The sequence below is a fragment of the Ailuropoda melanoleuca genome, chromosome 4 (genome assembly GCF_002007445.2).
Source record: "Ailuropoda melanoleuca isolate Jingjing chromosome 4, ASM200744v2, whole genome shotgun sequence".
In the NCBI taxonomy this organism is placed as follows: Eukaryota; Metazoa; Chordata; class Mammalia; order Carnivora; family Ursidae; genus Ailuropoda; species Ailuropoda melanoleuca.
Window position 1 is genome coordinate 35990121 of NC_048221.1, and position 23556 is coordinate 36013676.

The 23556-nt window shown below is 39.6% G+C and overlaps 1 protein-coding gene across 7 annotated transcripts in view; it reads left to right on the forward strand.

Moving 5' to 3' along the window:
- MITF (melanocyte inducing transcription factor) overlaps window positions 1-23556 on the forward strand; it is a 215171-nt gene that overhangs the window by 98783 nt on the left and 92832 nt on the right. The window contains exon 1 of one of the 7 annotated variants that reach the window (XM_019808326.2): window positions 18424-18505. The exons of 5 other annotated variants lie outside the window; for them this stretch is intronic. In XM_019808326.2, the coding sequence (XP_019663885.1) occupies window positions 18450-18505 (56 nt within the window). In that variant the 5' untranslated portion in view covers window positions 18424-18449. Of the gene's footprint in view, window positions 1-18423; window positions 18506-23556 lie in introns of those variants that run through there. One more of the 7 variants, XM_011235231.3, reaches the window with a different exon arrangement.

The following is a 23556-nucleotide window of genomic DNA, read 5'->3' on the forward strand; positions in this document are numbered from 1 at the left end:
ACATCTCTTTAGCTGTTGATAATGACCTCTATTCTCACTTAAGAGCAGACACTGATGATGTGACAAATATAAAACAAGCCGCCATAGATATTCCAACAGTCAACATAATTTCTGTTTTTTTAACCCTCTTCTCTAGAATATGCCTCTCTTGTCTTGATGCGATCAATAAGATTAAGAAATTAGGTGTGAGTTTACAAGGAGAGTATTTCGAGAGGTGGCTTTTGGCACTGGGATTTTTGGGGGGGGCAAAGAAACTTCTGCAGCACCTCATGTGCCTAAGAATGTAGCAGGTTGACCCAAACACATTTGAAGGAGTTCAGCTCCGTTGCTGTAATGGAGGAGTTCCTTCTGTGGGGCCATGTTAGCATCAGGCCATGGTGATGACGAGCTTGGTAATAATAGCCGCCACAATGTATTGAATGCTCGCACCATTTCAGGTTTTGTGCCAAGTGCCTGTCATGTTTTTTCCCATGGGTTATCTCACAACAGCCTGTGATGTCGGGGCTCTCCTTATCCCCATTTTACGGTAAAGGAAACTGAAGCTCGGAGGGGGTCGTAATACTTTTCCCCTGGGTGTGTAGCTAGTGAGACAGGAATGACCTTGGATTTGAACCCAGTTATTTCTGACCCCACTTTTTTCTGGCCTCAAAGCGTAGGCTCACAGCTGCTTCTCACCACATTCTTTCTAGAAAGAGGAAACTTGCCTGGATTGTTTCAGTGTCCTGCTACTTATTCCTCTGCTTCCCTCCTCTTTCGTCTTTAGATCTTTTCCCTGGCACCAGGCTTTCTGAAGTAAGGACCTCTCCGTAGAAGCCCGCCTGCCTGCCTTTTCTTCCTTCCTCTCCCTTTCCTCCCTCCCTCCCTCCCTCCCTCCCTCCTTCCTTCCTTCCTTCCTTCCTTCCTTCCTTCCTTCCTTCCTTCCTTCCCTATCTGGTAAATTCCCCTCAGTCTTCAGGACTCCAGTGCCCTGGCTTTCTCCTTTGAGTTCACACAACACTTAGCTCCTGTCTTAACCAAAACCCTTTGCAGCTAATAGTCAGCTATTTAAGTATTCCAGGGATTCCTAGGCTGTGGCCCAGGAATCTGGTTGAGTTTTGTGTGTCCGCCTGTGTGAATTTTTTCTGGAGAGCCCGCGGTTTTCATGAGAGGCTCAGAAAAGGAGTTGACCCAAAAGGTTAAGATATTATTGTTTATAGGATTCTCCACCCTCCCCCAAGTAATGAACACCTGGAGGGGAGAAGCATATCTTATTCATATGTATTTCCTTGGATGGATATAATAATAGATGTTTTAGTTTGTGAATAAATGAATGTATTTACTGGTTGGGCTATGGGATGACAGAACAAATGGGTTCAGAACATGTGATCAGATTCAGACTGCCTTGAATGAAATTCCTTCTCTGCAAACCCTTCAGCAAGTGCAAAGAAATCTCTCACAGCCTCATTCTCCTTATTGGTAAAAGGGACATCCTAATAGTATTTAAATTAGAGGGTTTTTATTGAGGATTAAAACAAGGTACTGCATGGAAATGCTTCGTAGAAGAGTACTTAGCATACTTTCCATGATTAGCTGCTATTATTACTTAAGAGCATTGGAAAAGGGCTGAAGGACGAGGTTCTCATGATTCTTCTAGTGACTACCTTGGAGCTACTACAAAGAGTCATCATGCCACTCTTGTGTTTTACAGGCATAAGACCAGGATGCTTCCTCTGGCCACAGGCGCAGGTGCAGCTCAGATACCTCCCAGAAATGTTGTTTTTGAATACACCCTGTCCCATGGCCTCAGCCTGGTTGTGCAGTGGCTTAGGTTCCACAGACGGACACCTCAAAATGCCAGCTAATGGAAATTTTGTGATGTGGGCACTCTGCCCCCAAGGATTTGGACATATGCTTTTTGTGTTTAAATCAACAGAAAAAAGTGCAGCTGTAGCCACCCCTCTGCATAATCGTTGAAGTAGCCCTTTTGCTCACATGTTTTTGGAGCTCTTGAGTGCCAAGCCTTTCACTTGCCGTCCCCTCTGTGCCTCTCAAGTGAGTCCAGTAGGTCAGATGAAAGACAGAAGCCAACAGGGCATACTCGCTTGTTTACATAGCACTGATGAATAGCTGTACATAGATCAAGGCATACACATTATTTCTCATAGTACGGCCATAGGGTCACATTGGCAAGAAGCTGCCCTTAGGAAAGTGCTTTAGTTGGTTACTTACAAACTCTGCCACATTAATGTGCACTAAATATAGAAAAGATAGCTCCAAATCTCTTTACAGAAAATATATTGTGAGCTGGGTGCATTGACATAAGGGAAAATATTGTCGACTCCTATTTTTCCCAGTCATTTTTTAGAAAAGTATATACTATTTCTTTTTATCACTGGCAACTGTGTGACCTTGAGTGAGTTGTTTCCAAGGTATCTACTAAAATTAAAATCCTTAAAGTGGATCGTTTTCTTTATAATCACCAAAAACTGGACACAGTCCAAATGTCCTTTCCCTGGTGGAAGGATTACAAGCCATGGTTCTTCCATACAATGGAACACTAAGTAACAATGAACAGGAAGGAGCTGGGGACACCTGCAAAAACATGAATGCTCTCAAATGTACTTGCCTAAGGGAAAGGAACTAGACTCAAAAGCCAGGCATTTGATCCCATTTGCGTGACTTTCTGGATAGGACAAAATTGTAGGAACAGAGATAGATGGTTTCTGGAAGTTGGGGGTGGGTGATATTTTGACTCCAGAGGGGCAGCTCAGGGGAGTGTTCTGAAGTGATAGAACTGTTCCCTATCTTGATTGTGGTGGTGGTTTCAGTAATCTGTATATTCCCGAGCTTGCAGAACTGTACACCAAAAAGATGAATTTACTGTATAAAAATACAAATAAAATAATTTAGAAAAGGGAATGCCAGCATTTACCCAACGCTCAGAAGTGTGGACTTGCTTTGAAAGGGGTAATATATGTCACTTAAATTCCATAAATAATATTGATGAGCTACTACAATACAGTACTTTATGGGAAATCATAAGGGAATGCTTGTCAAGCGGTGTAACAACTGGACTTTGATAAACGTGCAAAAACCTGTAAGATAACTTTAGGGTTGTAATTATCGTATGGGAACTTAGAGGAGGAAGTACATCTAGTTAGGATCATGGATGATTATTTTTAAAAAAGTGAAGGAGGTTTGTTAAGGAATAATCTTGAAAAATGGGTAGAGTTTTAAATGCTTTTCAATAAACTTTTAATTGAAGAATAACATGTCTACAGAAAAGTATACAAGTCTTATGTGTTCTGCCTGATGAGTTTGCACTAAGTAGTCAGTACCCAGTCTATGAGACCACTGCTAGCACTCTCGTACCTTCTGGTAGACAGCCTTTCCCCAGAACATGATCACTATCCTGACTTCTAACACCATTGATTAATAATGTCTATGTGTCATTTAACTTAATACAAATGAAATCAGCCAGTATGTACCCTCATGTCTGTATTCTTTTGCTCAACATGTATGGAGATTCGTCTCTGTCATATGTGGCAGTAGTTCATTCCCATGAAATATTCCTTTATAAAAATACATCGCTATTTATCTCTTCTGTTGACGGGCATTTGAGTTGCCTACAGTTTTACGTTATTATGAGCAGTGCTGCCATGCACATTATTGCTCTGTGGTTTTGGTGAACACATATATCCATTTCTGTTTGCTCTGTACCCAAAGGTAGAATTATTAGGTTATAAGGTATGTATGTGTTAGCCATCTTTTGAAAAATTTTTGAGTATATTTGACACACAATATTATGTTAGTTTCAGGTGTATGACATAGCTATTCGGCTTCTCTATACATTTTGCTATGCTTGCCACAAGTGTGGCTCCCATCTATCACCATACAGTGCTATCACAATATCAGTGACTGTATTCCTTGTGCTGTGCCTTTTATTCCTGTGACTTATTCATAACTGGAATCCTGTATCCTCCCCTCCCGTCCCCTTCACTCATTTGCCTACTCTCTTCCCCCCCCCACCCCCTCTGGAAACCATCAGTTCACTGTATTTATATTTTTGATTCTGCTTTTTGTTTATTCATTTGGTTTTTTAGATTCCACATATGAAATACATCATTTGTTTTTCTCAGTTGACTTATTTCTCTTTTTTAAAAAAAGATTTTATTTATTTAATGGGGTGGGGAGCACATGCAAGCAGGGAGAGCAGCAGAGGCAGAGGGAGAAGCTGACATCCCGCTGAGCAGGGAGCCCCATGTGTTGCTTGATCCCAGGACCCCGAGCCAAAGGCGGATGCTTAACCGACTGAGCCACCCAGGCGCCCCTCGGTTGACTTACTTCACTTAGCATAATACCTTCTAGGTCCATCCCTATTGTTGCAAATGGTACGAGCTGATCCATATCTTATGGCTGAGTAATATTCTGTTGTGCATGTGTGTATGTACGAGTGTGTGTGTGTGTGTATACACCTCTTCTTCTTTATCTGTTCATTTATTGGACATTTACGTTGCTTCCATATCTTGGCTATTGTAGATAATGCTGCAATAAACATAGGGGTGCATGTAAAAATATTTCTAAAGTCTCTGTACCAATTTATACCTTCAGCAACAATGTCTGATTGTTCCACTTGTTCCATTCCTTGCCAATGTTTGGTAATGCGTCTCTATTTCATTTTATTGAAGAATGTGTAAGATTTTTCATAGAAAGTATTGTGGGTACATGAAGGGTACTCTAGGCAAGAGGAACAACCCAAGCAAGAGTATGTAGCCAGGATCAGGGAATGAATATGTTGTTTATAGTGCTTGGAATACTTAGCATAGTTGAGACTAGAAAGGTAAGTGGGCCTTGATTGCCAATCTCAATAAGAAACTTGAAATTCATTTATTCTCTGTTGATGACACATTAGTTTCATTAAAATGGTTGTATGAAAACAGCAAGCCATGCTTTAGGAAGCGTTACCTAGTAGTTAGCATAGGATATGTTGAGGGCAGTAGAGAGAACAGGTTAGCAGTCCCAGCCAGAGCTGAATCATGGCAGAATAACCTTGAGGGCAGAGAAGATACAATTTGGTGGTTGATGGGAAAGATGCGATAAGTAACTGGACAGTGGAGGGTTAAGGGGACAAAGAGTAAAACATACCTCTGACCTGGTGGTTTGTTAGCCAGTTATGTGAAAGTTCACTGTTATCCTTAATGAGTGACCTATACTTGCTGTCTCTTTCTTCCCTTCCCTTACACTTCATACTTTGTAATGTTTTTTTTTTAATTGTTAAATATGTCTAAAACCTATTGTTTTAGTAAAGAACAATAAAATAAATAAATATGTACCCCCTGTATCTACAGACACAGAACATTCTAGAAGTCTCATCTTATCCTTCTTTACCCCCCCACCAAGCTAACTGCCACCCTGAATTTTAGGCTAATCACTCTCTTGCTTTTCATGATAGTTTTACTGTCTTTTATCTGATGTTTAGCAGCATCTCTAACCTCTGCTTACTTGATGCCAGTAGCATCTGCCTCTCCATTTGTAACAGCTAAAGGTGTCTCCAGTCATTGTCCCGTGTTCCCTGGGGACATAGTCACCCCCAGTTGAGAACCACTGCTCTGAAGTGTTAGGATTCAGTGAAAAGGCATTGAGTTCTCATTACTGACAGGAGAGAACCACTGTATAACCTTCCTTCCTTCCTTCTGCCCCACACCAGCCCCAGGTTGGTGACTGTAGATAATGGTACATTCTTATCTTTTGGTAGTGGACCTTTCCTGGTCCTGAAGGTGGGCCTTTTCCTCTTACAAGTGCTGGTGACTCTTTTCTATATTCCCATGGACGATGAGTCTACTTTCTATCTACCTGAATCTCTCTTTGCCCTAATCCCTCCTACCCTCGAGGTAGTTTTTATGGGCCTGGTGAGAGAATCATGCTTATTGCATTGATGAATTGCTGCCATTTCTCCCCAGGCAAACAAAAAAGCGTGTAATTTTGGAGACTGATTGTCATTTAAAAAAATACATAATAAGTACCTGTTAATAAATCAAAGTTAAAAGTGCCAATAAAGTGTAAGATGCACATATTTTAAACACACATTTTATAGCATTATTGATAGTTTGATATTGATTTGGGCTTAGGAGTTATGGAACATATGCACATTGGTAGAAATGATGGGACCTTTGATTTTTAAAATTAAAATCTGAGAAATTTAAATTAAAATATATTTTGGTGTACACACCTCTCCCATAACTTTGTGCATGGATTTTTTTTTTTTCAAGTGCAACACGAACCTGTCCATGAATCCCAAAGCATTATAATGTTGGCTCCATCTAGTGTGTGAAAGTATTATACAGCTAGGGGGGAAAGTCTGTACTGAAAATCTCTTGGTACTTCATTATGAAATTAGAAAAAAAAACGAACTAAAACAAAAGTGAACTACAAGCTATATTTGTGCCCTAGGAGGTAACACAGGCAGAAATGACCTTCACACCGGGAGAGAGGAGAAGTCATTATATATTGAAACATCAACATCAAGCATGCCTGACATTTTGTTCTAACAGCCTTGCCTTTTTTTTCCCCCCTCCTGGATGGAGGTCTTGTTTACAGGCACTGTCAACAAACGTGGCGTGTCACTTCCATTGTGATATTTCAGTCCTACTTGGCCCCATCCCCACTCTTCCTGTATGGAATCATATCTGAGGGTCATACTCATTTTCCACAGTTCAGTGAGCGATTAGGGCTAGGCCCACTTACTATGCTTTCAGAACCCTAGATGATTTTCTTTATCACACTGAAATTCTTTGTAACTGTGAGTTTCTCACTGCAATAGGGTAGGCCCCTATTTCTAGCTTGTGATTAATCTTGTTTCCTCTGAAGGATTCTGGCACATTCTTCATTTCTTTCAGGCAGCATTTCCCAAATTTCAGCCATTCTCTTGCTAACTTCATGACTTTAGCCCCCATTGACTCTGTGGGGGCTTAAAACATTAAGCATGTATTTTAAAGAAATGATACAGTGGAAATCACAAGTGGAAGTACATGTAAAATAAATATAATGAAATTGGAGGAAAACTGTTAGAGTCTTACAAGGTGTATTGTCTGGAAGCGCCTGAGCCTGAGGTCGGAGCTTTTTTGGTTACAAAGGGCAAGTGTGGAGAGATTGAAGACATATTTTAGCATCAAGCAGAGACTTTCCCTGGGATGAAAGAAATTTGAAAGGACTTTTCTCACTGTGTAATTCCATGGTTATTTATTGCGGAGCCTGTGTGTCTGGATTTGAAGTCATCTTGTGTCCCACACTGGCAGACTGCTCAAGATTTACCATCTATGCCAAAGGAACTTCATGATTTTCCTCATTTCCAAAAGGCCTTGTTTCCCCTAAAAAGCCTTTTTTTTTTTTTAAGATTTTATTTATTTATTCGATAGAGATAGAGACAGCCAGCGAGAGAGGGAACACAAGCAGGGGGAGTGGGAGAGGAAGAAGCAGGCTCACAGCAGAGGAGCCTGATGTGGGGCTCGATCCCAGAACACTGGGATCACGCCCTGAGCGTGAAGGCAGACGCTTAACTGCTGTGCCACCCAGGCGCCCCCTAAAAAGCCTTTTTGAATAATTCTTTCCTGAGCCCTTCCTTCCTTCTTCTTCTATTAACAAGTATAAATTGTGCTGATAGCTCACATTTCCTCACTTTCTTTTCCAAATAGATTAAGTTACTTGAGGACAAAAATTGTGTGTTTATGTTTCCTTCTCTTGAATGACATTAGTTTAATTCATGCCTGTCATAAATATGCAGATAAACATGTTTCATTCCTTTTTTTTTTTTTTTTTTAAGGTAAATCATGGTCAGAAGTGGTCAGAAAAAGCACCATGGTCAATTAATTAATCACTTAGCCCATTGACAAATAGTTATTGGGTGCTTTCTCTGGATCTGGAATGGTGCCTGGTTCAAGAATGAGGAGGTGAACTAAATGGATATGGTTTATGCCTTCATGGAATTCAGGATCTGGTGTGGAGTGTGGGGCATAGACAACTGAAGAGGCCACTGTAGTGCACAGTTCTAATTATAGAATTAGTTCGCTTCTGTGATTGTTGGGTGGCGCACGTAAACTTGGAACAGAGGAGCATAAAGAAAGGCACGTGGGCTCTGGAGTTTCAAACCCCGGATCTAAAGCTTATTAACATCTTGACTTGGGGTAAGCTACTCACCTCACTCCGTGTCCCTCAGTGTCTTTATTTAAATTTTTTAAAAAATTAGATAAACATAAGGTGTGATATGCAAATACAAGGTACAGTTATCATTGTGACAATATGATGAATTCTGTCTTCTCTCCAACCCCCTAACTTTTAAAAAATGAGGTAGAGAGAGATAGGATGTCATTTTTCCCAAATATTCAGATTTCCTGCCTGCCGCACTTGTAAAGGAAAATACATTGATCTTTGATCCATTATTAGAAAGCAAACATCCTTGTTAATGGGAGTATCATTGTGGAGAGTGCTTAAAGATTGCAAAGCCACACAGTTTTCAAATTGTCTGTTTAAATTAATAAGTGATTTGAGCGTTCACAGGTACTCCAAAATATTTCTCTCTTCAGGCTCTAAGGTCCCTCTTAGCACTGATTTATGTCAAGTATATCAAACAGTGCCTGGGACGTAGTAGGTGCTCAAAAAATATTTGTTGAATTGTTAATAGAGTCGAGTTCCTGGACCTTCCATCCATAGAAAGGAGACCAGATCCGAAAGTCAAAGGCACAGGCAAGGCTTTAGTGGGGCTACAGCTCAAGTGGAAGGGCAACACAGCACCAGCAAGTATGGTCAGCGTGGCCTCCCAGAATAGAGGGGAGACCCCGCTTATACAGAGAAAGTTCCCTCTTGGGTAAGTTCCCACTTGGGTCTGGTCCACTATGCTGATGAGGTAAAGGCATTTAAAAAAAAAAAAGTACCTCCTCCTGATTGGTTGGAATGGTCCCGTCCTGATTGGTCGATATGGTCCCGTCCTGATTGGTCGATATTGGCAGGCAGCTCCTTGGTCCTTTTTGGAGCCGGGGTCATCAGTGTTGTCCGGCTTCTGTGTGGGGCCTCTTCCGTGGGGGCCTCCAGCTTCTGCTTGGTAAAAGTAGTTTCAGGGTGACAGCCCACAGAAAGTGTCCCAGGTGCGTAATGTTTTTCACGTGGGGCTTGTTCCCATGGCCCCTAACTGTTAGAGGGAATGAGTTTTAATGAGAATATTTTGAGTTTTCCTGCCCCCCCCCATGATTTTGTCCACGTCTCTTAAAAATGAACCAATGTTATTTGATATGAGAAGCTAGATAATCCTGAATAGGAGTGGTTATTATTCTCTGCATCTGCTTTGCCATCTTTGCCTGTAATACCTGGCAGGTCATTATACTTACTAAATGTTAAAATTAGGTAGCTTTGTTGGCACTATTTTTTTTAAGCACATGTGACTTAATTTTTAAAGCAAAGATTTAATATTTTCCTTTTTGTTAGTTTATGGCAGTGTTACTTGAAATTACACAACCCATTAATTTAAAATATTGGTTATTTTAGCATTTTACTATCCACATAAGTATACGCTTTGATTATAGGAAAGACTCCCTAGGGTGTAAATTAGGTACAGAACGCTAATATGTATTGAGTTTATTATGATTGATTGGATTTAATCAACAGACAGGAAGGATTTATGTGCAAATATTATTTTTCTCATTTTAAATCTTGTTTGCTCAGCATAACTGAAACAGGATGTCATTAGAATAAGAGTCAGTACCTAGATGCTTTAGAAGTTTAGGAAATTTGACTAATAGTACAAATTTAACATAAGGTGATCTGTTGAACACAAAGAGGTTCTATTTGTTATAGTTACGCTTATTTAAATATATGATTTCCTGCTTGACTTCTGGGTATATTTATATAGTAAAAATACAAGTTAAAAACATAATTGACATACTGAATCAGAGCAGAGGGTTCCTTGGGCTAGAATTTTTGCCTATAGCTAAGACAACCATTGAAAAGGCAGTAAGTTGTCCACTATCAAAAGTTGCAGATTATCAACATCTTGGTTTTTGTTTATTCGTTATTAATATATTATTCACAGATATCTCTGGACCTTTCCTGAGTTTACGAATATTTAGAATCTGAATAACCTCTTCAAATATCAATTTTCAAAAGCATCTTCACTGTTGCCTCTAAATTATCACATTTATTTGCCATAACTTGAAGTTTCTTGAGGCTCTAAAGCTAGCTTCTCATTGCCTACAGTATTCTAAAATCGAATCCCTGTTCCTTGAAGAACGTTGGTTGCGTGTGATTGTTTTCAGGTGCTGTGCTAAGTATTTTTCATACCTCACTTCATTTCATCATCATATTAATCTATCAAACAGGTAATATTCATGCCCTATTTTACAGATGCAGATTTTGAGACTCAGAAATTAAAAGACTTGCCCTCAGTAAAACTATGAGATCAACACAGTGTGTGTGTGTGTGGGGGGGTGTTGTCTACATTGCACCACCACACTGTGTTGTCTCTGATTGAAAAATGGTTCTGTTTGTATCCATTGGAGAGAAATAGCAACTATTCATTCATTTATAAAATAGTGACCTCTCAGAGTTTTGCTGTCCGCAGATAGAAACCATTTTTCTGGGTCCTTACCACATCTTATACAAACTGAAGTTTCCTTACCTCACTCTGTTGACTTCCAGACCACCTTCCAACATAGCATAGTTGCCCACAAGAAGCAGTCTGTCTCCACCTTCAGCTCAGTTTTTGGAATACAAGTATTACATTTACATGAATAGATTAGAAAGTTTAGCTGACAGAATATCCACCCCTTTCTTCTTATCTTCGTCCCCTTTTGCAGCTCCTCTGTGGAGCAGAAGGACTTAGGTTCTTCGAGTTATTGATGCCCTGACGGCTCTTTCAGAGGTGGAACCTTGGGAAGGATGGATTCCCCTTCCTTAGCATCTCAAGTGGTCTGTGGAGGCCATTTTGAATAGCCGAATATCATGTTGCTTTAAAATATTTTAATATCTTGACTCCTGCTTTGAAGAAGAAAGAAGCTGACGTTTTAGATGACGATGATGACAGGGGTACGCACTCCTGCTTCAGTCCTCAGCACCCTTCAGAGGATGGCAAAGACGTCCTGTGTGCTTATTTGCTCTTCAGTCCTCAATTACTTAAAAAAAAAAAAAGTGACTACAATAAAAGAGAAGGCCACATTTCTCTTTTTAAGTGAGTTAGGAGTTAACCACGAAAGTCAGAGAAAAACACCATGATTTTAAACTCCTGAAGTGGAAGATTTTATTTATCATGAAGTCACATTGTAAGTAACTTTGGGCCCCCACAATGGTGACAGTCTTATCTTCTGTTTATTTACCTAGATAAAGGAAACTAAATTGCAGTTTTACTAAATTTCTCATTTGAAGAAATGCCAATCAAAGTGACATAATCTCATCAGTGCTTGCCTCCTCAGCTTTGTGTTGTCTCACGAACTTGGCCCGTATTATAGATTGTGGTCTGCTTATTGCAAAATACCCCCAGATAACAAAGAAAGGGCCTCTGAATCTCCTTTAATTCAGGAACAAGTATTTCTTCTGAAGTGAACCCTACGAGAGAGAATATCAGAAAGCTCAAGAGAGGGAATTAATCTGTTGTATTGATTATTATATTAAATGAAAGGCCAAACTATTATTTCATGGATTTCTCCCTTCATTAATTGCTTAAAAATTGGCTTCAGACATCATTTGAGATGCCTCTTTGTCGATTATATTTTTATTCTCACGACAGATTTTTCTAAACAGTCTTAAAAAACATTTATTTTTCTCTCTGGATGTTTGTGTAAGCATCTAAACAGTTCTTTACTAATGTCAGAGTGAGCCTAAATCAAGTTTACCTGGGGTCATCTTGGTCTTGTCTGCTTTTCCTTTTCAACCTGAAAAGGCTTCTTTGTGTGCCAGGTACAATGAGCAGTCTTTCAGAAGATGCTGTACCATCATTTTTACAGGGAGATCTGTTCTTGGTAGCAGAAGAAAATAGAAACAGGATGAAACAGATAATCGTGATTGAGTGGTACCGAATGGGTATTTCTGCAGATACGTAGTCATTAAAAATGGCCTTCAGTCAGGCTGTGAGGGTTTCAAATTAGAACTGCTGGACCACTTTCTTGTAACTTTGTATCCCAGTACTTCCGAAGAAGATCTATTGTGTTCAGCAGCTAAAAGCTTCCAAACAGAGTATGTAATTGTGCTTCCCTTTGATGCCTGTTGACTCTTCCTTCCTAATTAATTAAATTTTGTCAGATTGTACTTCGGAAGGCCTTTCTTACTGATATTTTTTCATTTTGTCACTCACCTATCCATTCTTCCTTCCTTCCTTCTTTCCATCCATCCATCCATCCAGCCAGCAAAATATTTATTGAGCATTTACCATATGCCAGTCACTGAGAATAAAGTAAATACAAAGGACCCTGCCTTTATCAAGGACAAAAGACAAGCAAATAAAATGATTATAAGTTGAATTAAATGCTGTGAAAGAAAGAAGCAAACTTTTGCTTGGACAGCAAACAACCAGAAGTGGGTGTTTTGCTTTAGGTAGGGAGGGCAGGGAAGATCTCTGTGAGGGAAACATGGCAAACCTGTAAAGCCCTCCTCTGAAAGATGAGAGCAGCCAGCCATGGAAGAGTCCTTGGAGGAGGGAGAGGAGGGCCCCTGGCGGTGTCCTCTCGGCCCAGTCTTAGGATAGGCGTGTGTTTAGGAGTTTGGATTTCTTTGGCATGAGCCCCTTGCTTCTTCACTTTTGTCTTGCACACAGCGCCGAGAAAGCGCCTCTCACGTGCTGGGCCAATCAGTCAGTGTTTGTGTTTCTGGGCCTTTCAGTGCATCTGACTTTTCCCAGAATGGAGCATATTGATATGTGGGGAGAAGAGGGGGTGTATTTGTTACTCTTGAGAGTATTTCTTGAGTTTCATAGTCATGTTCATGGTACTCTCTAATTACCTCATAATAAGGCTTTCACTGAACATTCAAAGCATATCCATAGTCATTCCAAGTGGATGCTTGAAAGGATTAAACTCTGCAAGTAGAGACTTCTTCATTCAACAAATAAAGAGCACTTATCTTCTGGAGTATTTTCCTGCCTCTTTTAGATGATTTACATAGAATATATTTAATTGTATATAGTATAATACATATATAGTAGGGGTTCCTAGGCCTGACTTAACGTTAGACTTTTATGAGGATCTTTTAAAAAAACACAGAATTCCAAACTATACTCCTGGAGAGTCTCATTCAGTCATTTGTTCAGGGCAAGTGCCTCTACGTTAAATTCTCCTGAGTTGACTTTAAGGGAGTAGGGTGGGGAGAAGAGTCCGCAGTTGCTTCTGATAGGAGGACAGGCTTGGAAACTGTTGGCTGAGATCAAAGTGAAACATTTGAAGAGTAGTTAGATGCTTCCTAAATTGGCTGTGGGAGGTAGTTCATGCATCAGTATAGTGCCGGGCACATAATCAGCCCTCAACTGTGAGCTGTCATTAGGCCAGTGAGCAGAAGTGCGAGTTTACTGAAAAGAGCAATGACTGTCAAAAGAAAAGATGGAAGAAAATGGTGCACTTTGGGGGGCATTAAAACATTTGCTATCCAAATAAAATGAGAAATCGGACTGTGGTACTGGTTCAACTTTTCTTCAGCTGAGTTTTGGACAGGATAACAAGTAAAACCTCTTATCTCTTCTCTCACCCATTCAACATAGTGATTGAATTTTTCCTTCCAAAAAGATTCCAAGGCCCAAATTTAGCATCCAAAGGAAAAGTTGGCTGTCACTTGGACGGTTGATAATTTTAAGTTCCATTTTAGTTAAGGTCATCCTTGGAAAGATCAGTAAGAATTCTGATGACTCTCATTGATTTGCTGGGATTTTGGGGCAAGCAGTAGTAATTAAGATTTGAAATACATTGGAATACAGGTAACATTTTTAGTCTGCATTCAGTGTTTTGTTTTTTAAATATTATTTTTCTGTTTCTTCCACGTGCATTTGAAATTTCGTGTTTAAATTTAGGGCATCGATAGATAGATGTGTGTGTGTGTGTGTGTGTGTGTGTGTATATATGTATATATATATGTGTATATATATGCATATGCATATGTGTATGCACTTAGGATACTCATCTGGGTAATACAGATGTGTACAAGAGAGTTACTTTCATGTTATAGATTAATTCATTTTAAAGATATTTATTGAACATGGACTACCAACAGTTTATTCCGCTAGGTTCTAGGGACACGGTGGTGAACCAAGCAGACATGGTTTCTGCTGCTCCAAGACAATTGTTGAATAACTGGGTGACTGCTGGAGGACTGGTATTTCATTTTATTTTTAAATTTTTAGTTGATGTTTTTTGTTTTTTGTTTTTTGTTTTAAAGATTTTATTTATTTATTTGACAGAGATAGAGACAGCCAGCGAGAGAGGGAACACAAGCAGGGGGAGTGAGAGGAAGAAGCAGGCTCCCAGCGGAGGAGCCTGATGTGGGGCTCGATCCCATAACGCCGGGATCACACCCTGAACCGAAGGCAGACGCTTAATAACCGCTGTGCCACCCAAGCGCCCCCTAAATTTTTAGTTGATGTTTTGTTGACATACAATATTATATTAGTTTCAGATGTACACCATAGTGAATTGACAAATACATTACATAGTGCTTACCATGGTAAGTGTAGTTACTGTCTGTCACTGCACAAAGTTATTATGATATTATTGACTATATTCCCCATGCTGCATTTTCTGTACCCATGCCTCATTTATTTTATAACTGGAAGTTTAATCCCCTTCATCTGTTTCGCCTATCCTCCCACCCACCCTGCCTCTGGCAACAACCAGTTTGTTTTCTTGTCTTTATGAGTCAGTTTCTTTGTGTTTGTTCATTTGTCTTTTAGATCCCATATGTAAGTGAAATTATATGGTATTTGTCTTTCTCTGACTTATTTCACTTAGGATAATACCCTCTAGGTCCATCCATATTGTCACAAATGGCAAGATTTCATTATTTTTGATGCCTCAGTAATACTCCATCTCACCCACACACACCCCCTCATCATCTTTATCCGTTCATCTTTCATTGGACACTTAGAGTTTCATATCTTACCTATTATAAATAATGCTGCAGTAAACATAGGGATACATGTATCTCCTTGATTTACTGTTTTTGTTTTCTTCAGGTAGCTACCCAGAAGTGGAATTATGGATCATATGGTTGTCCTGTTTTTAAGTTTTTGAGGAACCTCCATACTGTTTTCCATAGTGGCTGCACTGATTTACATTCCCACCAATGGTGCGTGAGGGTACCCCCCTTTATTTTTCCCACATCCTTGCCAGTACTTGTCATTTCTTGTCTTTTCGATACTAGCCATTCTGACAGGTGTGAGGTGGTATCTCATTGTGGTTTTGATTTGCATTTCCCTGATGATGAGTGACATTGAGCATCTTTTCATGTGTCTGTTGGTTATCTGTATGTCTTTGGAAAAATGTTTATTTGGGTCCTCTGCCCATTTTTTAAATTAGATTTTTATTTATTTATTTTTGGTGTTGAGCAGACCAGTATTTTAGTATTAGGGAAATGTATGCAATGTTTCATGAATTTTGTAGATGGTGGCATATATGCACATTTCAGTCAAGCTTTACTCCATGGGCTGGTGGGTATTCCATTGCTGCGGCCAAGAAGATTTTCCAAGAACACTGGTATAGTATAGATCTTTCTGAAGTACCATGAACATTTGAACACATTCTCCTTAAAAGTAATTTTATTTAAATATTTATGTAAACAGTCAGTGGACAGCCTTCTTGGGGTGGTGGATTATCTGGGATGAAAGATCAGGCGATGTCATTGACTGAACATGCCAGGGGAGCATTTGGCACCTCATTGTGTCCCTGCTGGAATGGCTGGAATTGATACCATTGGTTTCACGGTCAACACTTGAGAGCTCATGGAGGGTGCAGATTTTCCCTATGTGTAAGCATGTAATAAATCAGGGTTTCAGTTGTAAAACTTACCCGGTAACTTGTAACTTAATGCAATTTCAAATAGTGCCCAAAGTGAGAGAGAGTCAGTTCAGTCTTTTAAAAGATAATCCCTTAAAGGTCCTGATATGGTCATTTCCTACCCCTTCTTCCTTTGCTGTCTCTGTGGGTTTTTTTTTTTTTTTCCACTCTGCCCTATTTCCCTTGATTCTCTAGATCAGCCAGTGTGAATCAAGGATAACAGCCCTAACCACAGTCATAACTAAGAACAGTTTTTTTAATTGAGAGCTCACTATATGGCAGAGACTATGCCAAACACATCACTATATGATCTCCTTCAGTTCTAACAGTAACATATGGAATAGGCACTTACCGTTTCCCTTCCTCAGGTGAAGAATCTGGGGCACAGAAAGTTTGGTAAATTTGCACAAGGTCACAGAATTAGTAAGTGGTGGAATTTTAGCCTGGATAAGTTGACAGCAGAACCTGTGTTCTTTAGCTTTATGCCATTTCGTGACAGACACAGGAGAAGAGAGGTTGGGTAGGTTAGTAAGGGGAATAGTGTGGCATGCTAGCCATCTCTTTACCCCTCTACCCACCACAATACCTGGTGTGTAGGAAGTGCTCAGTAACTATAGTTAGTGAATACAATTATTGCCTTAGGGACCTGTATTCCCTACCTTACTCCTAGTCTTTCTATTTATTGGTCTTTAGTTTTGCCAGCATTCTGTACTTCTCTTCACCCTTGGTACCCTCGGTGCTCCCCACCCCCCATAAACTGTCATTACCTCCTACCAGGACTATTGCAGTAGCCAATCTTGCCTCTCCTTTAGCTGAGTCTCAAAATAGCAGCTAGAGGGAACTTTCTAAAAACTCAAATCTGAGCCCTTTGTTCTCCTGCACACAGCCTCTCAGTGGTTTTCTGTTCATCTTCAATCAAAATCACCTCTTTCTTCCTGGCCTACCAGATCCTGTATGGTCTGGCCCCGGTCTCTGCTTTGGTCTCATGGACACACCCTTTTCCCTCCTTCTCTGTCCTCCAGCCATAGTGGATCATTCTTCTAGTTCACACCTCAGGATTCTTGCATGTATATGTTGTTACCACTGCTCAGAATACTCTTCTTCCATGTCCTCCTTCCCCCCAATTGGTGCCCTCAACTCAGGATCTCAGTGTAGAGGTCCCTTCCTGAGAGAAGTCTTTTCTGACCCTTTCATTTTAAAACTTTCTAGCTCCCTGTAGCAGTTATTACTTGTATCATTATCTGTTTGCATGGTTATTTAATGTGTGTGTCCCACTAGTCCATAAACTCCAAGAGTTTATCAATGCCTGGGTCATAGTAGGTATCCAATAAATATTTATTTAAAAGAATGAATGAATGAACAAGTGAGCAAAGACTAAAAAGACTAAATAGCTTGCCTGAGGCTCCTGGCTGGAGATTTCCTATTATTAAAGGGAAGTTAAGACAAAGATAATTTCATTACATTATGGAATTCAGTTTGATTCTGTGTTGTCAAGACTGCATTGTTTTCCAGTCATTTACTTTGGAGATAAACTCTTAGGCACAGAGAGGTGAAGTCACTTGTCCTGGGCACACAGCTTGCCCCTGTGACATGTCTTTGTTCTGGCCTTTGAATGATGTGTAAAGAGAAACATACATATTTTCATAACTCTACAGGCCATCTTTGGAGCGCTGAGTCTGTAGGAGCGCCATCAATATTTGATAATATTGATGTTGTCATGTTGGAATTTTAAAGTGTTGTTGGAGAACATGTGTTGTTATTTCTTTTTTCTTGTACACCAGTGTGTCCAGAATTAATTGGGTGACAGTCTGAGAATACACAGCTATACGGCCTAAAGATGTGTATGTCCTAAAAGATAGTGCTACAGTTAGAAGCAGCTTGCATTTGGCTCCCAGCAGGACAGGGCAGGAACAGCCCTCATATTCTTGGGGTCCAAGAGTGAGGAATGCTGCCAGCATGTCCACTTATCAGCTGCAGTTCCAAAAATGTCTGGGATTGCCCAAACTGAGAGGGGACACAAGCAATCCCACAGCCCTCCTCGATCCTGGGACTGTATGACGTGTTAAACATTCACCGGGATGTGAAATTACCTCCCTTTCAAGTTCTCTCCTAACGTGCAGCCGCTGCAAGCCTCCGCCGGCACCTGTGCCCCGGGAGGCGAGGTGAGCATCCTGAGGGGCTCGCCGGGCTGCTGGGGCGAACTGCTGGCCCGCCCGGGTCCCTGCACCACCCCCTGTGCAGTGTGAGGCAGCAGTTTTGTCCTGCAGGTATAGTAGGTACTGGATTAAACGGGTCTGCTGTTGCAGACAGACACCAGGCACCGTTCTAGCACGAGCTGTGTTTGGATTGGCGTTTCCAGGGCCTTATCAGGAGCCACCCCTAGTGACACAGCCAGTGCCAGAACTAACTTTGACTTTCACTCTTCGCCAAGGGCTTGCAGAACACCTTAAAGGAAAAAAGATGGAGGCGCTTAGAGTTCAGATGTTCATGCCTTGCTCCTTTGAAAGCTTGTATCTGTAAGTGAAGTTTTATTCTGGAAATAATCCCGGTACCACTTAATGGGAGCGATTTTTTTTTTATTTTACTTTTTTTTTTTTTGTTTTTTTTGTTAAAGGGGGAGGATAGAGAACGGGAAGGTTTTATTGGAAGTTAAAAATACTGGAACTGTTACTTTGTGACTGTGGCTTTAATCAGCTTCAGCTGTAGCCTCTAGTATGTGGCTATGACAAGGATAACAACTAATTTGTGGGGGGGGGGATCAAAATGCTGGCCCATTAGCTTTGTCTTCTTGCTTAAAATTGAATGTCGGTCTTAAATTAATAATGCCAAAAAAATGACTGCTTGAAAAATCTGAGAACAGAGCTTGATTTATGATTATGGGGTAGATTGCAGCTCAGCTTTGTCATGAATAAAAAAGGATTTTCTTCAGAAAAACGAGTGTGCTTAGCAGTAACATTAGTCAAAATTGTCCTATTGCAAATAATTTGGATTTTTTGCTTTCTCTTTCTCCCTCTTTTTTTTTTTTTATACCTGACTGTGGAATAGTAGCAGTTGTATTTATAAACATCTCATTTGCATTTCTGTATATTGATTTTTTTTTTTCCTCTTTGAGAGGAAAATAAAACTTGAAAACATCAGAATCAACTGCCTGGCATATCAATGTAGAACAAGTTTGAGATGGGCAATTTCAAAGAAATACTAAAAAAAGAGAAAGACTAAGTTGATGACAGTCTCTCCCCTCCCCCCCTTAACATTTACTTTCAGTGTTAGGTGATAAGATTTGGAAACAATACTAAAAGCTGTATCCCTCAGTGAATAGGCATTCAAGCAAATCAACTTATGCAAAAGCCACCTCTGGGGCTTAATAATTATTTACTGAACGTTCCTGGGTCATGAGAGAGGTTCTGATTAAGTCAGAAAAGCATTATGTTCAGCAGCTTGTGAAGGTGTGTTTAAAGACGGCGAGAATAATGGAAAAATACTAAATGTAGCAGAACTATTTTTAGAATTTGATTCTTAAAAAATAAATTATCGCAGATTGAAGTATGGTTGAAGTTCAGTGTTCAGTAGGCACAGCTTTAGAAGTTCTCGGAGTAGCTTTTTAGAATGATTTCTAATTTCTTGCACTTTTTCAGCTGTATTGAGTTTGTTTTCATTGATAGTGTTTTCATTCTATAGGTCATTAAAACAGTTTAATGACTTATTTCTCTGAAATGATAGAGCATTTATGAACACAGTTTATGTATTTTAATTATGTATTCAAAATGTCATTATCCTAGAAACGTTATAAATTTGTGCTTTGCAAATCAGATAATAGTTAAGGAAATGATGGGTGCTCTGTGTGATTCATACCCAAGAATGTACTCTGTAACTTACTAATTTTTTAAATATTAATTTTATGCAAATTAGTGGATGGCACGAATGGATAAAACATGCCGTTCTGATGCAGCCTAAGGACAGTAATGATATCACCCTTGAATTTACACCAAAGTTAATTCTTAATTCGAACTACTTTTGCTTAATTGATTTTGAATTTCTTTTTCTGGTTAAAGAAAATACTTCCCCTTCCTCTGAACAACACTGAGAAAACCCTTCAGTGATTCTTCTTTATTCTAAAAGTCCGTTTTTGTGAGAGGGTTGAGAGAGGAATCTTAAAGCCTAATTGATACGGCCACATCTTAAGGCATTGCAGTAGCTATTAAATAGGCATTATTTGGAAAGAGTAACCATAGGAGCATGCTTCCCTTCTAGACTCTCAGAAGGAAATTCTTAGCACACATCTTTGACAAAACTGTTCACTAAACTGTTGTCCGTTAGTTTCTTTGTGCCTGTTCTTTTAGGGAGGGCACACACTGTGAATTAATTGTTTCTTTTGCATTTTCCTCTAGGAAAGCAGAGGAACACCATAGCAGAAGGCAACATTCTAAGAGTTTTGGCTTCCTAGAAAATAACTTGTCAGTTTTCACTAGCTTTGAGATATTAAGAAGATGCTTAGAAAGTACCAAATCAAGAGTTAAAACATAGTGTAGTATAACTTATTGTCCATGGTGTGCCGGCCACCATTCTAAGTATCTCACCTGTGCTAACACATTGAATTCTCATACTTGCTCTATGACAAAGGTGCTTTTTTCGACTTCCATTTTGCAGATGAGAAAATTGAGGTTTGGGCAGGTGAAAAATCCTGCCCCTGTCATATAACTGAGAAATGATAGGGCCAGGTTTTCAGCCTTAGGTATTCTGGCTCCAAGACTTAGCTCGTCTTTGTTATTATGCTCTGTGGATTTTCATTTAAGATACTGAATGAAGTGATGTTTCTTCCTCTACCTTTTTATTGAGTGGGCTTCTCCAATGCACACATTTCTGAACTACTCCGTTACTCGTTTGAACTTTGGGGGGGGGTGCACAATTAGTCCAGTGCCACAGTATTTGTCTATCAAATATATTTCCTTATATCCAGTTCACTATTGATTATAATTATGAGGCAGCTATTTGGGGCAAAAGATCTACTAAATATTTACATTGATTATAAAATCCATTCTGAATTGAGAAATCTTAAAATGTAGAGGGAAAGTTTGTCTTAGAATTAAGGAAATATAGTAGATCTCTAGAGCCCAGAGCTCTTTGGAAAAATGTATTCTCTGTCACTGGATGATTCAAGCAAATGGTTTGATGAAAGGTCTTCCAACACTAAGATTCTATATCTGATTTTAATAGAGGTAGGGTATTTTTTAGGGTAGAGACACCAAATTTATTCATTGAACAGGTATTTATTTGAGCCTACTAGGTGCCAAGTAGTCCTCTGGGTGCTGGGAAATCTATATGTGAATAAAACATTAAAAAATCCTGTCCTCGTGGAGACCAGGTCATGAAGGACTATGCACATTTCAGCTCCATTCTTAAGTCTGGGCCTCATCCTTACAGTCCAGAGTGGCTGCTGGACCTCCAGCCATTACAGCCAAAGTCCAGGAGATATGATGGCAGAACTTAGACATGAAACTGACCTAGCTCCTGGAAATCTGGGAAATGTTGTGAGTAGCAGTGTACCAGCTAAAATGAGAACATAGGAAAATGAGTATTGAATTGTTTGAGTTGTAGATTTTAGGCCGAAATTTTATTTTATTTTTCAGAATGACTGATATTTTCTAAAATGTCACAAAAACCAACTGTGGTATCCCAGGGTACATCAAACTGGCTTAATCAAAAGTGGAGATTGACTGGTCTTTGCAAGTCAGTATCCAATGCTCAGGGTCTTCAGGGCTTCAAGGATCATTTGATGCAGATGCTCAATGTCACCCACACACTGGCTCCCTCTTCTTCTCCATCCTCTGTTTCTTCTTTTTTACATTACTGTTTCACCTAGTTTGGCTTCCTTTTTAGTTGGCCCAGTAAATTGCAGACTTACATCCCACCATCTTTCCAAATCTTTGCACAAGGAGAGTTCTTTACCGCAGTAGTTGTAGTCAAAGGCATGGGGCTGCCTCTTAGTGGGCCATCTTGGAGGACAAACCCATTCGGTGGATATGCTGATTGGCTAATCCTGGGTTGTGTTTCCATGTCTGGAGTTAGTAGCACTTCATAACCTCATGAGCTGAAAGTGAGGAGCCTAGTCCTTCCAGGTGAAATCAGGATACTTTACCAAAGAAGAGGGGCAGGATGCAAGGCCGCCCCCGAGGCCATCATTTGTGCTTTCGTTTTGATTTCCATACAGTTTTGCAACCTTTGCATCTAGGTAGCTATGTATTAGACATGCATCAAGAAAGTTCTTCATTTTGAAACATTGTAGGTACAGCATCATGTCATGCCATATAAATTACTTGCACCTTATTGGGGATGAGACTTTCAGATCATTTTAAAACATGGCAGCTAGGTGTGAATGGGATTCCATAGTTGGACAGAGTAAGCAAGAATTCTAGAATGTGGTCTAGTGAAAGGAAGCTTGATATGAAAGACAGAATGCTACAGTGTGGGGCACGTTAACTCTAGCGGCTTTGTAACCTTTTGATGGCCTGGCTCTCAAAGGCAATTTCCTGAAGGGAATTGAGTGTTAAGATTATGCCAGCCCATAGTGGCATCTGTGGAAAATGGAGAAGATTTGTGGTCATAAAGTGAGGAAATGGCATCCTCTTATCATTCAACTTCATCTTTTAGTAAGAGTTGACATTCTCCTTAGAGTGTATAGAAGTGAGAAACTCTGGGAGTGGGGAAAACAACCAACTGAAAAAAAAATCTGATGAGAAAATTGCCTGAAAGAACATTGGTCATATATTACAGAGGTCTCTTGAACATTTTGGTTATCCTTCCTAAATTTTTTCAAACTCTCAACATATTTTTATTTTATTTATAAATTATAAACATGTTTATAATGTTTATATATTATACATAATATTATATTATAATTACATTATACAACATGTACAACAATAGAAAATAAAAATGATGGATAAAATATATGTAAAGAAATGTCCAATCTTTTCTTCCTGAGCCCCACAATATCATTTTTTAAACCCTCTTTTGAAGAATGTTGATATACTGGGAGTTTTATTAGGATTCTCTTTAGTTTTGATCTAATCAGCTACTGAGATTATTCTTACTGATACCTGCTGGAGGTCCAGCTTCAAGAATATTAATCCTGAATAGATGTAGAGAGTCTCCAGCTTTTACCAACAAATTAGGGTTTAGGTGTGGAAAAGTAAATATTTCAGATTTTAACTTATATGTGATTAGTGGTGATTCTTTTAGAATGTTTTCCTCCTTTTGTACAATGAAAGGTACAGAGCTTCAAAGCACAGGAGTGCTGTCTGTCTACTTAGGACACCATGATCTCCCTCATGTCTAGCAGAACCCGGTCTTTGGGAAGCATCCAAATATTTGGTGAAGGAAAGGAGAGGAGAAAGACAAGCTGTACTTTGCAGTCCTTTTTGTTTTCTCTGTGCCAGAAACCTGTAGCATGTATTGTCTGAGCTGGTAATGTTACCAGAAAAATGGTGGCAGGTTTTCTTTTTTTTTTTTTTTTCTTGACCACTAAAACCCAGAGTTGATGATGACAGAAGTCCAGAAGATCTCAGTT